The sequence below is a fragment of the Saccopteryx bilineata genome, chromosome 1 (assembly GCF_036850765.1).
Source record: "Saccopteryx bilineata isolate mSacBil1 chromosome 1, mSacBil1_pri_phased_curated, whole genome shotgun sequence".
Taxonomy (NCBI): domain Eukaryota; kingdom Metazoa; phylum Chordata; class Mammalia; order Chiroptera; family Emballonuridae; genus Saccopteryx; species Saccopteryx bilineata.
The window spans coordinates 277,575,734-277,593,525 of record NC_089490.1 but is presented as its reverse complement, the minus strand read 5'-3'; the positions used below and the strand labels follow the sequence as shown (position 1 = coordinate 277,593,525).

The following is a 17,792-nucleotide window of genomic DNA, read 5'->3' as shown; positions in this document are numbered from 1 at the left end:
AGAAGGGGCAGAGAATGTTTTTCTTTTATCTGTTGGAAAGTAATTTCTGGAAGCATTTTGCAGTCTCTTGTCTTATTTTCCAGGATCATGTCACATATTCATTCTTATCCCCAGCACGGGCCCAGTGAGTGGGGTTGCCATGGCTGGCTTGGACCAATCGGATTAGCCCCCTGGCCTGGGGCATGCCCCATTCAAGGGTGCTGTCAGCAAAACCCTGGCGCAGATGCCTCCTCTCCCGTGAGGAGTGAGTGATAAGAATAATTATCATGATGAATGAATGCAGAGCCCCTTCATTAAAAGTATCCCCTTCATACAAACTCTTCCACCCTGGCTGGGTTTCTTGACTTAGGCTCTTTGGGGTGCAGAAACTAAGATTCTCAAATTTCTTGCAAACAGGCCTGTAAAGGAGGAGAACGTTTATTATGTAACATTTTAGGGTCAGTAGAATGTGTTAAAATACATGGGTATTGATATTCTGAGTAAATATACTATTTGAATTGTTGTTGTTTTTTTGCCATGTGGTTTTGCTTTAAAAATTTATTTCCAAGCTCTTTAGGTTTGTGCACCATCTTTGATGAGGGTGTGTGTGTGTTAGGAGGGACAACCCCTTGCAGCCCCATGGTACCCATGTGACACAATCCAGTCCTGTGCTCTGAAATCCGCTCTTTCCATAGTTCATGTGTCCCCCAATAACCAGCTCAGTAGAGAAAATCTCATATCCTGTACAAATCCAGCCATTGAGACAAACCCGTCAATAATTGGAATAAAAGTTGTGAAATGTTTTCAATGTGAAAATGCCCCAAATAGTAGAAACCTCCCTTCTTATGCTTTCTTGAGAATTTTTGTCCCCAGTTTCCTCTTTCCAGCCAAACACCTGCACACCAGGGGCAGAGGGGGAAGGCTATGGATCTGTGGACATGGAGAGCTGAGTTCCTCAGCATCTAGAGCCGGGCCTGAGTAGAGCATCACGTAAATGCCATAAGGAAGGCACATGAAACCATATTTGGGTTTGTGAGACCAAAATGGAACTTGGTATCATTTCTGTGTGATTCCTGAAACACCGTTACTCCTAATGGGCCCTTTACAAGACTGTAGTCACAGAGGCAGCCACTTGACAGGTCAATTAGGTGTTGTTAGTATTAAGTGACATTTGCACCAGGCCAGGCCTTAAAGGACAACTAGTTGATCTATCTTTCTGGGTTATTTTTTAAAGTTATATAAAAATGTAACAGAATTGTACATCTGTAATTTTTCACTTCAATTCTTGTTGTTCCTGGGGTTTCTCACATTAGTGGACAATTCTGCCATCACCTGATCATCAAGCTGTTAGCCCCTTAGCTTCCCCTCCCTCTTCCTCCTGCTCCTTGTCTCTCTCCTCCTCCTCCCCCCTTCCTCCCCCTCCTCCTCCTCCTCCTCCTCTTCCTCCTCTTCTGCCTTCTCCTTTCCCCTCCCCCACCTCCTCAGTCATTATCTTCAACAATGACCTCTGCTAATTTACTTGGAAATATTTCCCTGTTCATCCATTTTCATTGTAATATAAAATATTCTAAGTAGGTTCTGATTGCCTTATGAGAGACTTTCTATTTTTTTCTTTATGTTTGCAGCCCTAACCCTTTCTGACCTCCTTCCTTCTGTCTGCTTCCTAGATAAGGAATCTCACTGTGGATGGGCACTTTGGCGCGTGGTCCCCGTGGACGCCCTGCACGCACACGGATGGCAGTGCTGTGGGAACCTGCCTCTGCCGCACCCGCTCCTGTGACAGCCCGGCCCCGCAGTGTGGCGGCTGGCAGTGCGCAGGTCCGCGCATGGAGATCACCAACTGTTCCAGGTGCGTTGCCCTCAGCAGATGGGCCTGCTTTCATGTGTAAACTCGGGCTGTAGACGAGCGTGGGAAAGCATGCCTAATCTAGACCTTCTCACCTCAAGAGAAAGGTGAAAAAGACAGGGACACTTACCGCTTCAAAATTATGTCATCTGGTCAAAATTATGTCATCTGTTAAAGGAGACTGTAAACTCTGAAGTAGATTATAAATCTGAACCTATTCTTACGGTCCTCATTAGATTAGGAAAAATCTTGCTAATGTGCACAATATTATTGGCTTGTTTGAAGGAATTGACCATGTCAATTACAGTCGTTTTCTGGAATATGTAGACTAGTATCCCCTTATTGGTATAACATAGTATAATACTTTTGTTGTGCACTGGCCTAATTCACCGGGCTCTTCACAACTGTCTGTCTTTGTTTTTTGCTTTTTTTTTTTTTTTTTTTAAATAATTGAGTTTATTAGGGTGACACTAGTTAACATAAATATACAGGTTTTAGGTGTCCAATTCTACAGCACATCTCTGTACACCATATTGCATGGTCCCCACTGCCCCCCAAGTTCCTTTTGACAGCATCAGTGATGACCCCCCCCCCCCAGTGGTTAAAAATGAGAGCTATAGGCCCCGCCCTTCTGACCTTGCCTTGAGTGGTTCCTGAGAATGAAAGCAAATCTTCCATCAAATCAAGGCAGACACATGACACTGATACATGGCCTGTCCTTGTAAATGGTGGTGTCTCAGGGCTCTGTCCCTCAGGTAACAGAAAGGCACGCCCATGAGAGTTTCCCACAATGCACATGTGATGCTGTCGCAGCCGGTCAGCCAACCTTCTAGGCAGACCAGGGAAAAGCCTCCTTTGTAATAATGGCAAACACTTCACCAAGGGGAGGCCCCTGCCTTGCACCCAATGATTGCAAGGACAGAGATGCACTCATAGTATATCAGCTCAACCTCTCCTAGATGCCAGTGAATTTATCAATCAAAAGTTATTCCTAACTGCCTATCTCTAGTTAGGGAGCCCCTTGAAGAGATTCTGAAAGCAATAGGCCTTGTTTAAAGCAGCTTCCTCTGGAGTGAGAGCACTGATGTCAGAGAGCTTTCCTAGTTTGAGAAGCTACCTACCTATCCAGAGCTGATTTTTTTGAGTCAGGGTAGCAACTAAACTCACATGTCCACACATGTCCATCGCACTGTGGTAGGACAGCTCTCGCTGGCAATGTTTGTACTTGGACAGTTGGGCTTCCTGGCTCAGTGGTTTTCACAAAAAAATAGCTCATCTGCCCCCTAAAAGCATTTTGATAAATTCCGTGCTCCCTCAAGAATACAGCTGTATTCATGACTGAATAGAAACCATAACTGGGAATTAAAAACAACGGCATTAAGAAATAGAATTCTAATAAAAATCTCAGTTTTCAATGTTAAGTAATTATTAGTCAAAATGTGTAGATCTCCCTCAAGATCATAGCATTGTCACTCACTTCTCTGAGTTTTTGGGGTTTTTTATTCAAAATTATCTACCAAAATTATGATAATCTAATATCAAGATACCTATAGATTGGTATCTAATTTATTGCATCTAAAAGTTCAGTATTTGCAAAGATATGATTTCTCTTGCATCACTCTTGAAATGTGTAAATGGAACCTAACTACAATAGTCACTTTCCATTGAAAAAATAAAAAATGGTGAGCAGGCTCTAATTTAACATTTAGAAATTTTAAGTTTGTTCTTCTCTTTAACGCCCTCTTTCTAGTATGACCTTATAGACTCTTATACTAATATGTTATGGTTTTATGTCTGAAAGTCTTATATCAGTTGCCTTATCATAATTCTGTGCAGCGACCGCAAAACAAATCATATACATGGAATTAAAAACTTGTATTTCTGACAACCGTAGGCTTTATATTTTAAAAATATGCATTTTTTTAAATTAACACAATTGATCTAAATAAACATGATGGGTATTATACATTTTGAGTAATAATTACTTAACATTGAAAACTGAGATTTTTATTATAATTCTATTTCTTAATGCCATTGTTTTTAATTCCCAGTTATGGTTTCTCTTCAGTCATGAATACAGTTGTAGTCCCGATACTGGCAGGGCTTAGTACCAATTCCATTTTTTTGTTTGTTTCATTTTTCTAGTTTTAAGTACTGACAGGTCTTAATTATATAAGTAGTTGGAAATGTAAGATCATAGCATTGTCACTCACTTCTCTGAGTTTTTGGTTGTTTTATTCAAAATTATCTACCAAGATCATGATAATCTAATATCAAAGACTTTTTCTAAATGTCCTCTGTTAGTTGACAATCTGTTTATGTTGGCCATAAATTTTATTAGAAGCAAAGCACTGGAAACCACCTAATTTGTAAACTGAATATTTTTGCTCAGTCTGTACTTCCTCAATTTGTGCAAAGTCCATTAAAGAACCTTTAAGAAGACAGTTCAAATGACTCTAAATTCAACCTGTTATTTTCTCTGTATAGGCACTTTGTTGAATCCAATACACTCAGAAAGTGTTGGAAAATTTGAAATATTGCTCACTTAATACTTTTTGAAAATATAATACTTTTTTAGTTATATGCTTTTATCTCATAACATCATTTAAATATGTTTTCTCATTATCTTGGTGCACCAGGATTAAAGATTATCCAATTTATAAAGAGAAATCTACAATGCAAATTAATTAGCTAAGCCAATTTTTGCCATTAAACCAGGGCCAAGTCAGACTTATATCTATCAGAAAAATATGGTTTTATTTTATAAATAGTATGTTCATCTTCATGATACTATGTCACTTCTAAATTCTATTTCTTATCAAGGAGGAGAGAGGGATGGAGGGAGGGAAGGAGAGGGGGGGAGAGAGAGAGAGACAGAGAGAGACAGAGAGAGGTAACTAGCAAATAGAAAGGTAAAAGGTCAAGGGTAGGCCCAGAGCCTTGGCAGGAGTTTGTCATCTAAATGTATTGACTCTCTGCAGCCTTCCATTTTTCTTATCTATATCTTCCTTTATGGAGCTTTAGAAGCAAAATCAATGTTCATCCTAGGATGGTCAGGAGTGCCACTGTGACCCGAGATTTGTGTTCAGGAAGTAAATTGGCAGGTGGCCCAGCACCAACCTCTGTGGTTGCACGGGGAGGAAGGAACCTTGACTGAGGGAGCAGTGGCCTGGGCTCCAGGCCCAATAAAGAGATCAGCTGAGTTCTATGGGGATCCTGCAGCTGGGACGGCCCTTAGTGACCATTAGATCCTCTCAGCAGAGTTACAGCCACCTATGCTCTCAGCAGTGGGAAGAAGCCGGGTGTGTGCGGGACAGTGCTCAGAGCGCACTGTGTGGCATCCCCTCTTATGTACTGTGGCAGTAGCTGAGAAACAGAAGAAGCCAAGTCCTTTATCAAAGGCTGTCTGCTGTGTAGTATATCAGAGCTCCCAACACCCAGCTCTGTTGACATTCGATACTGGGCAACCCGCAGACCAGTTCAAACAGTGTGAGCCATGGAGTAGGTTTCTTGTGTCTTCTGTTTATTGTTTGATTGTTGCTTGATTTTCTTTTACAACTATACTCAATTCTGTCCTCCTATAGCATGATGACTAGAGTAATATTTTATATTTTAAAAGCAATATTTTATATTTTATAAAAGTGGTTCATTTTTTTATTTTATCTTTTAGTATACCTACTTTATTTTATATCCATAAATAAATAATATAAATTAAGATATACACAGTTTTCATTCCTTATTTATACTCTGCGTCTTCGTCAAACTTGCAAGAGAATAGCCAAGAATCTGAATCTAAAATATACTTCTTTCATTTTTAATAAAGTTGTTTTAAGGCTTTAGATGTTAGTTCTATATCAGTATGAATGCTACCAGGAGAATTACTGATTTTTATTGATTTTAAAAGTAAGCATAGTGTGTAGATTTAGATGATTATTTTGTTCATGTGTGTACTAAATTATAACTGAAATAGAGCAAGTCAAGCAAAAGCCTACATTCTGGAGGTTCAGGGATTCATCTCTAATTGCTTTTCAATGAATAAACTTTTCTTAATAGATTTACATTTTTTATAACTAAAATGCATTAATAGTTTCTAATATACCCCAGTTTGAATTATTTGTAGTACACTTAAAATGTTATTGTTAAATGTCCTACCTTTACTCTAAAATCAGATACCTGGGAGAAGAACCTCATGGTAATTGAGATTCACGTGATTCAGTACGTTCAGTCGTATGGTCCCTGTTCCCTTTTCCTTCACAACCCACAGTCGGGTGGTCCACTTGGGAAAGCACCTGAATTTGGAGATGGGTGCAGATGGGGATGGACTCCATGCCAGTCTCACTCAGTGGTTGCATTGCTTCCTCCCCCAGGAATGGAGGCTGGACCCCCTGGACCTCCTGGTCTCCCTGCAGCACCACCTGTGGGATCGGCTTCCAGGTGCGCCAGCGGTCCTGCAGCAACCCCACGCCCCGGCACGGGGGCCGGGTGTGTGTGGGACAGAACCGGGAGGAAAGGTACGCACCACTTTGCCCTCAGCATCGCCACCCTCACACTTCCAGTACGGTCGGTTCCCCTGCGGCGTTAGTTTTGGATCTAGCTGAGCTTATCTGTGCCATCCCTTTCTGTTTAGCTGAACTGTCCTCCTCTTTTCCTGACATCCTCATTTTGACCAAAGCCTTGGGTTGACAGCATCCCTAGGCCTCTGTAGTCCCTGCATGGTTGGCTCAGCTGGGCAATCCCCAACAGAACAGAGATCCAGGAACAGTGGGCTCCCTGTCCCTGTCTGTGCTGGGGGCTCCCGGGAGACTCAGCAAGGGAGTTTGCTAGAGAAAGTTTGTGTTAGTTGGAGTCTAGCTACACCGGTCTCCAAATCTACAGTTCCGTGTAAGGCTTAAGGCAGTCCTGAGTCCAGATGTATTGGCCAGATGAAGTAAAGTTCTTTCTTCATCAGAACTTTATTAAGCAACTGGAGTGTAGGTGAGAACATATTCAAGGTTTTGGTTACGTTTATAACGAGTATACACTTGTCTATTAACAGATACCCTCAGTGAAGCGATGGTGTGACCCAGAGGGAGACGTTCTTTTTCATGTGTATTTTAAGCTTTCAGTGCGCCATGGGGACATTTCAGTTCAGTCTTGCATTTAACAGTTTGTTGGTTTTTTATAGAATCAGACATTTGATTTTGGCCTCATAAAATCTAAAGTTGTGATATTTGACTCTCGTTTTCAAAGTATATTCCCGTTTATGGTCGTTGGAAAGTATCCAAGTAGGTAATTTTCACATCACTTTCAGGATTCTTATTCTGTCATACTCACATAAACTTACTGTATTGATCCATGTGAAAGAAAATGACTTTCAATATGTTTTAATTAAATGTAGTATGGCTTGTGTCTAGTGATATGGGTTTACTGGGGGCCTCATAAAATACAGTGTGCAGTCACTTGCTCTGTGATTAATATTTAGATAGACGATATAATATTTATATTATATTTTTATACAGGCTTACTGTACAGATAGTTCTCTACCAGATATTTACTACAGCCTCAAAACAACCAGACAGAATTATTCTTTTCTTTCTTCACTGTGTTCTTAAATTACCAATTAAAATGTTATTCCTTTCAAGTCAGAGGAAAGTGAATGGTGATTTTTACAAAGCAGGGTTGGTCAGTTTAAAGTAGTTTCCCCTGAGAAAGTCTTTTGTTCCTGAGCGAGCACCAGTTGATAAGAGAGAAAGCTGATTATGGGAGAGGCTCACCCTGCTATAAGCCGTGTAAGATTTTAAATTGGTTGGGAGTTTTTAAATGCTATACATTGACATATAGTATGTCCCACTCGATTAAAGCCACCCTCATCTATGTGATGCCACCCTTAGAATCCCGGCACATCCACGAACATCATACCTGTCCTCACCTTTCCCAGCCCGAGCACACAAGAAGGAGAAAGCTGTTTAGTGCTGTAGTAAACAATCTGTGTGTTCAGTATCCATTTATGATTGTTCCTAAAACTTCATTCTCAGGAAAAGATCCAGATAGCTGGGGTGTTTGGAGGACTTATATATATATATTAAAAAAAAAATTTTTTAACAGAAAAAATGCTCATTTGGACTAAATGAATATTTGGTTAATGGAAGAAATTTGGGTTTAAGTAATAAATGAATGGGAGGAAAGAACAGAGACTAAGTAAGATTTTTTTTTAAAATTGAAGCCTTCCTATTTGATAGCCTTTCTAGTGGCTTAGCAAAAACAAAACAAAACAATAAAACCCAAGTATATGATATCACTTTTTTGGTCTTCACAAGCAAACAATTCTTAGATTTGCCATGTTCTGTGGGAGGTCTCTCCACCTAAGTATTATAAAGACATACTATCCAGCACAAATGTGTGAGAACTACAGATTAAAGGAAACCTGGTCTCCATTAGAAGGAACAAAGACCAAGGAGTAAGCATCCACAATCGTTAACACAATCACATCATGCTTATTTAAGCTCCATTAACGCTGGAGAACTCCTGAGAGGCCATGAGTGAATAAATTGATTTTCTCCAAAATGTCTTTATATTAAAGCCAGGAGTATAGTTAGTGACTTTTTATTTGAGACAAAAATCTCCAATATGGGGAATAATTCAATGAGAGTTTTATTACAACAAAAATCTAAGAAATATTTACATCATTTTTTTCTGTAGTAATATATAAAGAAAATATTAAACTTCTTACATATACTCTAAAAGGTGTGGACACTTTGTTTATCTGTTCAAAATTACCTGGAAAATGACTTTCAGGAACAGAGTGGAAGCATGGCTTCCCGAAGAGGCTGCCAGCAAGGATGAAGCCATGGACATTTGTGTGGATATTATCAAAATGTGAATGTCATTATCTGGATTAGTTTTTTCTGCTCTGTGGAAACAGTTCCGAAAGCACAGGGGCCTAGAACCACACACATATTTCATCCCTCAGCCTCCAGGATCAGTAGTTCCGTTATGACTTACCTGGGTTCTCTGTTTGGCCAGAGCTGTGATCTCATCTTATGCACAACCAGGAAGGATTTGCTTCCAAAAATTATGTGGTTGTTATCAGCATTTGGTTCCTTGTGGGTTCTCATCCTGAGAACTTGGGTTTCTTGTTAGTTGCTAAGCAAAGACTTCCCTCAGTTTCTTGCCAAATGAGTCTTTTGTCATAGTCACTTGCTTCCTCAAATCTAGCAAGGAAGAGTGCATCCTTGCAAGATGGGCAGTACACTTACGTAATGTCATCACAAAGTGACATGCCATACTCTGTGTCTGTACCGAGTAGCTGCCGTGCTCTGTAGATTATCTGTCCCTCGCCCATTCACCTCCTTTCCACATGCGAAATGCATTTCACCCACTCCCAAAGTCCCCACATATTTTATGCCATCAACTCATCTCACCAAATTTCAGAAACTTATTATGAAAATCAGGCCCAAAGGTGAGGGAGGCCCCCTCTGTATAGCCTCTCTCAGTCTGTCAGCCTCTAAAATGAGAGACAAGTTACCTGCCATCAACACATCCAACATGTAATGACGGGACAAGCAGAGGGCACCAGCTATGAATATTTCTGTTGAAAAAGGGGACAGTGGGAAGCATAGTGGAACCACTGCTCCACAGAAATTCTGACATCTAACCAGACAGGTGTTGGGAGGTGCTGGGGGTGCTCAATTAAGTTTCAAGGCCTGGATGTAATTTTCCCTGGTTCTTGGCTCTGCCTTTTGGACTCTTGGTTCTGCTTCCTGAATCTTTCTTCCTTTTTCTAGAGAGGTGCTTTCATCAGCCTGCTTTCTGCTGGTAGAATTTCTAGAATTTCGGATTTTCTAAAGCCTCATTTCATTTGTACTTTCCATGTAGCTTATAATCCAAGCTTGGACTTTGCTGAAATAAACTCTATGGCTATCTCGTGGACTTTCTTGCTGTTTACTCCACTGGACAAGTCCACACTCCCAGATATTTGTGAGATGGCCATTCTCTACCTGGGGATCCTGCCAAGATGGCTGAGGGACAACACCCTATAGCTTGCTTGTGACCACGAGGACCTGTGAGGCGCATCCTTGCTCTTGACCTCTTGAAAGGACCCTTGTGTGACTGAATACTACTCTGATCATTTGGTCCTTCTGAGGGTTTAACAAAAGGTTGTACAGTCACATTCTCAGCTTTTTACTCAGTCATCGATTTCCGGCAGGCTCAGAAGCTATTTCTTAATTTTAGCCTCTTTTGCCCTCAGGAGAGGCTCAGAATTGCCAAAAGTATTTGGTCCTGGTATGTTCCATTTCAAATTTTTTCCCTAATTTTTTTTCCTTTCTCCTGTGTTTAACAGTAAACAGAAGGAAGAAACCAGGCAGCACCTCCAATACTTGGGAATCTCCTAACCCTGTAACCACTCTTCACTGTGTTTGCTGCTTTCCATTTAATTCATTCAACTTGAACAATAGTTCTGGAGACTTTCTGTCTTGTATGACAAGGCTCCTTCTTCTCCCAATTTCCAGTTATATGCTCTTATTTCTTTCTTAACTTTTTGTTGTGATAAAAAACATAAAATTTGCCATTTAGCCATTTTTAAGCATATAATTCAGTGACGTTAATTGCATTCACAGTGTTGTGCAAATATAGCCACTATTTCTAAAACTTTTTAATCACCCTAAGCAGAAATTTCATAACCATTTAATAGTAATTCTTCTTTTCTCCTTCCTTCTAGTCCCTGGTAACCTCTAATCTATGTTCTGTCTCTTTGAATTTGCCTATCCTAGATATTTTATATAAGTAGAATCATGCAATATTTACCCTCTTCTGTCTGACTTATTTTACTGAACATAATGTTTTCAAGGTTCATCCATGTTATGGCATGTGTCATAACTTCATTTCTTTTCTTAAGGCTGAATAATATTTGGTGCATGGCTATACCATATTGTACAGTATTTACCCATTCACTGCTCATCATTTGACTTTGGGGTTATTTCCACCTTTTGTCTATTACAAATAATGCTGGGTTGAACTCTGGCATGAGTGTCTGTTCAAGGCACTGTTTCATTTCTTTTGTGGATTTACCTAAGAGTAGAATTGCTTGATCGTATGCTAATTCTATGTTTAACTTTTTGAGGAACTGACAAGCTGTTTTCCACAGTGACTGTGCCATTTTACATTCAGCAATATATAAGGATTATAATTTCTCCACACCCTCACCAATAATGCTTGTTACTTTACTTTTTTTTCCTGTAGCCATCATAGTAAGTATAAAGCGGTTTTTCATTGTGGTCTTTTTTGTTGTTTGTTTGTTTATTTGTGGGGTTTTTTGTGGGTTTTTTTTGTTATTTTGGTTTTTTTTACAGAGACAGAGTCAGTCAGAGAGAGGGATAGATAGGGACAGACAGGAATAGAGAGATAAACATCAATCATTTGTTTTTTGTTGCGCATTGTGACACCTTAGTTGTTCATTGATTGCTTTCTCATATGTGCCTTGACTGCGGGCCTTCAGCAGACCGAGTAACCCCTTGCTTGAGCCAGCAATCTTGGGTCCAAGCTGGTGAGCTTTTGCTCAAACCAGATAAACCCGTGCTCAAGCTGGTGACCCTGGGGTCTCGAACCTGGGTCCTCGGCATCCCAGTCCGACACTCTATCCACTGTACCACCGCCTGGTCAGGCTCATTGTGGTTTTGATTTACCTTTACTTAAGGACCAATGATAGTAAGCATCTTCTCATATGCCATCCACTATTTGTAGATCTGTTTTTGGAAATGTCTATTTAAGTTCTTTGCCCATATTCTAATTGGTTGGTTTTGTTGTTGTTGAGTTTTAATTTATCTCATGTCCTTCTAAACTCTCACTGGCAGCTTTATATTAATAGCCTTTTCTATACTAAGGTCCAGATTTATACTAATAGCCTGTTCAAGGTGATTTAGGTTCTCTCTATGCTGCTTCTCAAAATTCTACTTGTTTCTACACATTCTCTGGTCCCAAAGTCACTTTCACATTTTTAGGTATTTCTTACAGTAGAATCACACATGTAGGTACCAAAATCTGTTATTATATAATAATATTACCACAAAATCCGCTGCCTAAAGCTCCGTATGTTTTTGGCTCAGTTTCTATGGGTTTGTAGACTGGACATAGTTTACCTTCATCCTTTGCTTCAGGATCTCACAAGGCTGTAACCAAGGTATATTTTGATGGACACACTGTATGTATAGCTTCTCTGGTGCCTCATAATATTCTATTGTTTCAGTATGGCCCAGCACAGGGACCGTCACTTAGAACCAAGGAGGATATGGTCTAGCCAGGGCTCCGATTGGTTCAGGCTAACAGTGGTTGCCACGAGAAGCTATCATGGACCTAACCAGAGCAGAACACAATTTATAGCCTAAAGAAATATGAAAAGAAACATGATACAGTGTTGAGAATCTATTCTCTATGGGATTATGAAAGGCAGGGTGTTGTTTTTTTTTTCACAGAGACTAGGTTTGTAAGAAAATGGATAATTTATGGAGAAATATTGCTGGGTTATTAATTAACTTTTAAATGCAAAATGAGAATGAGCAGTCATGAGCAAAATTAAAATCTTAATTTTTAATGCATCATGAAATGCATCTCTGACTGGAAGTGATTTAAGATACTAGAGATCCAGGAGAGCCCGTAACATTTCAAAAATGTTCAGCTTGTTATTTGGCAAAAGCCAGCTGCTTGCAGAGGATGATAGCAGTGAGGATCTAACAGCTGGCCCATTGTCTAGGTATCTGATCCATAAATTAATAAAAACCCTTGAACAAGCAGAGTTTCCAAAGCAAGTAACTTCCGTTTAGCAAGAGATGCTTCCCTTAGAAGCACATTAGCTGGGAGAGTCAGGGGGCCAGAAGAACATTTCTTCCTTGAAATTGCAAAAAGTCAGGGTTAGGGGCTTGCAAGGGCTTTGCCTCTGTGCAGACTCTCTCTGGCTGGATTTGGGAGTAAAAACCCAGGCATAAAGGGACAGAGAGAACCTACAAATTTCTGCTTTCCTTCTGACCTTCCTTGCAAGAGTGATGCAGTCACAAAACCGGGGGTCCCCAAACTATGGCCCGCAGGCTGCATGCGGCCCCATGAGGCCATTTATCCGCCCCCGCCGCACTTCCGGAAGGGGCTCCTCTTTCATTGGTGGTCAGTGAGAGAAGTACATTGACCATCTCATTAGCCAAAAGCAGGCCCATAGTTCCCATTGAAATACTGGTCAGTTTGTTGATTTAAATTTACTTGTTCTTTATTTTAAATATTGTATTTGTTTCCATTTTGTTTTTTTACTTTAAAATAAGATATGTGCAGTGTGCATAGGGATTTGTTCATAGTTGTTTTTTTTTTATAGTCCGGCCCTCCAACGGTCTGAGGGACAGTGAACTGGCCCCCAGTGTAAAAAGTTTGGGGACCCCTGCACAAAACCGTGCTGTGGCTGTTTTTCCCCAGCACCACTGTAGAGGGAGAAAAGGAAGGGAAGGCATATTGTGGACAACCTTAAAATGCAGCCAGATGTGGAATTGATTGGCACTGGTGGAAAGTTTTATGCTCCATGCAGTTTTCAGGTTCTACTGAAGTAGTTTTTAGCTATAACAGCATGCAGGATGTTTTCAAAGGCGGCCAGCTACACGCAAATGTGAGAAAGTTTTTGTGCACTGTGATTTATTTTGCTATGCGGAAATGGTAGCTCGGTTACTGTGCTTCTTATTAAAAGTCAAAGGGCTTATATTTCCTTGGCTTTTTCTACTTTTCTATTGTTTGTTTGCATTTTTGAAAGCTGAAATTAGGGTGAAGGCCACTAGGACGTCCATTCCTTTCAGTTGTCGGTGGATCAGCTTGGAAACAGGAGGCGGTCTCCTACTTCTCATTATCCCCACAGTGAGAGAAGCTCATGTGGAGAGTTTGAATGAAATGCTGAGTTCTGATCTTCTCAATTTTCTTAACTTACTGCTTCCAAACATGTTCTTGAAATAAATGGCCATTTCCTCTTGGAACAGTCTATGCCCTAACACATGTGTTAGTGATCTCTGAGCAGTCAGGATGCTTTTCTTCTTGTAACTCGCCACATTTGCACATGTTGCCGAAGGTCATATTCCTTTCATGTAGTGTGTCCTCAATTTTGTTCTGGCTCTTTTAAGTGGAGGTCTGCCCTTTTCATTGGAAGGTTCTTTCCTTCCATGGCCATGACCATGAGCTCTGAAAGCTAGGGCCCAGGGAGACTGTATGTGACTTCTTCAGAGGGAAGCCTAATGTTTCTTTTTGCCTTAAAAGTGGAAAATAAGAAGAGTGATGACTCTTCGGGTCCATTGGCTATTCTTTTTATTTGAAACTTCAGAGAAACTAAACCATTTGCCTGAGTGGTTCTTGACTTTCTAGAACAGTGGTAGTCAACCTGGTCCCTACTGCCCACTAGTGGACGTTCCAGCTTTCATGGTGGGCAGTAGCGGAACAACCAAAGTATAAATAAAAAGAGATTTAACTATAGTAAGTTGTTTTATAAAGATTTATTCTGCCAAACTTAGCGAAAATCCGACATAAAGTACTCGGTAAGTAATTATTATTATATGCTTTAACTTGCTGTAACTCTGCTTTATAAATTTTATAAAGTAAAGTTACTTCCCTACTTTATAAATCACCATTACAGTGGAACCGGTGGGCAGTTAGAAAATTTTACTACTAACAGAGATACAGAAGTGGGCGGTAGGTATAAAAAGGTTGACTACCCCTGCTCTAGAAGCTTCTTCTGCCAGAACCTATCAGCTCTCTCTCCAGTTTCTATTGAGAGACTGACTTTTGACTTTACCGTTAGTTACTTTTTCTGTACTTTCACACAGCTGTCGTATCTTGTTCCCACCGATCCAAACCCCCTGCATGCCCCTTCCTCTCCTCCTTCTGCCACCATCATGTTCGTCTGACTTGGACTATGTCTCCCTTCAATTGTTGCAATGTAGATTCTCCTGCCTGGTATTTGTTCCATCAGCTCTTCCTGCTGGTGGCCTCACCTCACTGTCTTTGGAGAACCAGACCCCACCCTCAGTCACGGAGAACTCTTCAAATCTCAAGGACTCTGGTGCTCCAGTGGTCCATAGTTCACTGTCACTCGGGCAGTACTGTTTTGTCTCTGGAGTTCTGTGGGATTTTCTTGTCAATAAAGTTCAACTTTCTGTCACCTTGTTCTGTCCTCTTTACCTCAGTGACCTCTCTTACTTCACTCTCCCCGGCCCTACTTACCATGGTGTTCTAGAATGTCCAGTAATGCTCCCTGTGCCTCATCCTGTTGACTTCACTCAGCTTGGCCTGGCTTTTTACTTTCCGTCACTGTGCCTGTTCCCAACGCCTTCATATTCTCTATGGGGTTTTCTTGATTTGATGAAGAAGAGATTGTTGAATCTTATCAGTATTTTGCTATCAGGAAATTATGCTCCCCAAATTACTTCTCCTGATGTCTGGAAACCATCTACCGTTTGCCCTAGAATTTCCCACTCATTACGATTGGGCTGCCTATCCTGCACATTTGGGCTTGTGTCCATTTCCCGGTATTCATCTCAGGTTGTAAACATCTGTGACAGGGAAGCACTCTTTGTAATGCCCCTTGCACAGTGCCCTGCAGGATTAAGTGTTTATTAATCGTGATGACTTTCTAAGTACTGACTTAGCCTCACAAACAGGACCCTCTGCTTCCTGTTTCTAAAGGCAGGTGACCTGGTTAGGGTGAAAGATGGAAACATCTTGCATTCTAGGCTTCTCTAGAAGCCAAACCTGTGCTTCGTAGGTGGACTATTGTGTTGATATAGCCCTTTAAGTTGCTAGATCAGCGGTTCTCAACCTGTGGGTCGCGACCCCAGTGGGGGTTGAATGACCAAAACATAGGGGTCACCTAAAGCCATCGGAAAATACATAATGCATATATTACAGTTATGAAGTAGCCACCAAAATTATTTTTTTGTTTGGGGTCACCACAACATGAGGAACTGTATTGCAGGGTCACGGCATTAGAAAGGTTGAGAACCACTGTGCTAGATGCATCTCACTAAATTTAGTTTTGTTCAGAGTAGCATCATCCTCCTTACAAGCTATACCCTGTAGAATGCCAGGATGTTTTTGTTTATTTGTTTGTTTCCCTTCATTCATTTCATTTCACTTGTACTATCAAAGAATGAAGAGAAATTTGACTCACATGCAGCTAAAGAAGCCCTTGTATATTTGGCTAAAAATCGGCAATGTGAATGTATATGTAGAAGTATAGAAGTATATTCAATCACAACAACAGGAATAGTATTTGTAAATAGTAATTCAACTCTTATTTAGATAAGCGATAGTCTTTGAAATTAAGGTTGAACATTATTCTTGAAGCCTGCAAATAAATTTTAAAATGCAATAACCTAAGCAGTATATGGCATGAAGCTTTAGGCTAAAATCAGGCTTTAATTTTTCTTTAACGTATTATATTAATAAGATTATGAGCCTTATTTGATTCACAGATGAGAAATGAAATCCAAATACACTTTTGCTGACTTTGTATTCATAACCTGCTTTATCTTTCAATGCGTATGTGTAGAAGATAAATGCCCTACCTAGGTATTTTCTGTGTGTTCTCATTTTTGCGTGTCTATTTGAAGGGTTTTGTTTTGTTTGTTTCTCCTTTAATTGGCTGCACAGGAAGATCCATCCTGCATTGTGAGTTTAGCATTTTCTTCACTGTGTCCCGTGCATCCCATTGTCTGTGCGCACACAGCATGACCAGCGACACATCCGCCTCCTCTGCTGAGCAACCACTTCAAACACAAAAAAGGCCGTCCACGCCGAGCATGCCCATGTGTCTACGTCTGGTGCAGGGACGGAGCCTGGCAGGGCTGGGGTCTCATGTTACACTAAGCAATTTCCTTTTCCTCTTCTTGGTTTCCTCATTATAGATACTGTAATGAACACCTGCTGTGCCCCCCACATGTGTTCTGGACAGGCTGGGGTCCTTGGGAACGGTGCACAGCGCAGTGCGGGGGTGGCATTCAAGCTCGCCGCAGGACTTGCGAGAATGGGCCCGACTGCGCCGGCTGCAACGTGGTGAGTAGAGTCCTCCTCGTCCCCAGCCCGCAACCTGGAGCTGGGAGAGCAGTGTCAGCACGCACTAGGTGTTGTCATACCCAAATGCTCGGAACACACAAGATACATTGTAAAGTACTCTAGGTGCTCTGCAAACCCATGTGTAAACATTACGTGCTCTGCATACAAGAGGTTATCTGCACGCCACATGCTTTGTAGATACTAAATGTTCTGTTAATATACACGACCAGACAGTAGACGCTCGGTATGCACTCCGTGCTCCTCAGGTGTTAGGTGCTCTCACACACTAGATATTCTGCTGATGTTAGGGTCTGAATATACACTATTGTTCTATAACCAATGAATGCTCTGTTAACATGACATGTCCTGGGGCTGGAGGCTCTGCATGCACTAGATGCCGTGAATCGGACAGGTTTTTCTAGTTAATGAGACTATGTGCAGGAAATACTGAAAATTCAGAGTATTCTGGAAGCTTTTTGAATTAAATATTCACGTATGGGATAGGCTGCCCCAGGAGTGTTTCAATTCCCATTTCTGAGCTATGACAACAACTTCAGCCTGCTTAACTCTGGTCAGTATATTTGGTTCGGGGAAATGGGATAAGGTCTCTATTCAGAACTCACGTTGTTGTATAGAACACAAGGTGAACCTGAGACACGGAGGAGTAAGAGACCTTCTGGGGTCGTTGTCAGAGCTTACTGGTGCCAATTTAGAGGAGACAAAAGATAACTTATGGTTTTGTTTTTCTTCTGCCTTAGCAAGTCATATTTCTTTTAGCACTTGAAACCCTCAAATAAAATTCCTCATGTGCAAATAAGTACCTTCCCAAAGGCCCGTTGCTGCTCCTCCTGTGCCATCTGTGATAGTGACTGGGCCCCAAAGGCTGCTGGACTTGCACGTCATTTCACCTCATTTGCCTTCCCTT

General features: G+C 41.0%; 1 protein-coding gene across 1 annotated transcript in view; it reads left to right on the top strand.

Moving 5' to 3' along the window:
• The window catches only part of SEMA5A (semaphorin 5A), a 496,448-nt gene that overhangs the window by 414,548 nt on the left and 64,108 nt on the right, over positions 1 to 17,792 (top strand). The window contains exons 14-16 of the mRNA XM_066243560.1: positions 1,647 to 1,828; positions 6,193 to 6,336; positions 16,720 to 16,867. Of these exons, the coding sequence (XP_066099657.1) occupies positions 1,647 to 1,828; positions 6,193 to 6,336; positions 16,720 to 16,867 (474 nt within the window). The remainder of the gene's footprint in view (positions 1 to 1,646; positions 1,829 to 6,192; positions 6,337 to 16,719; positions 16,868 to 17,792) is intronic.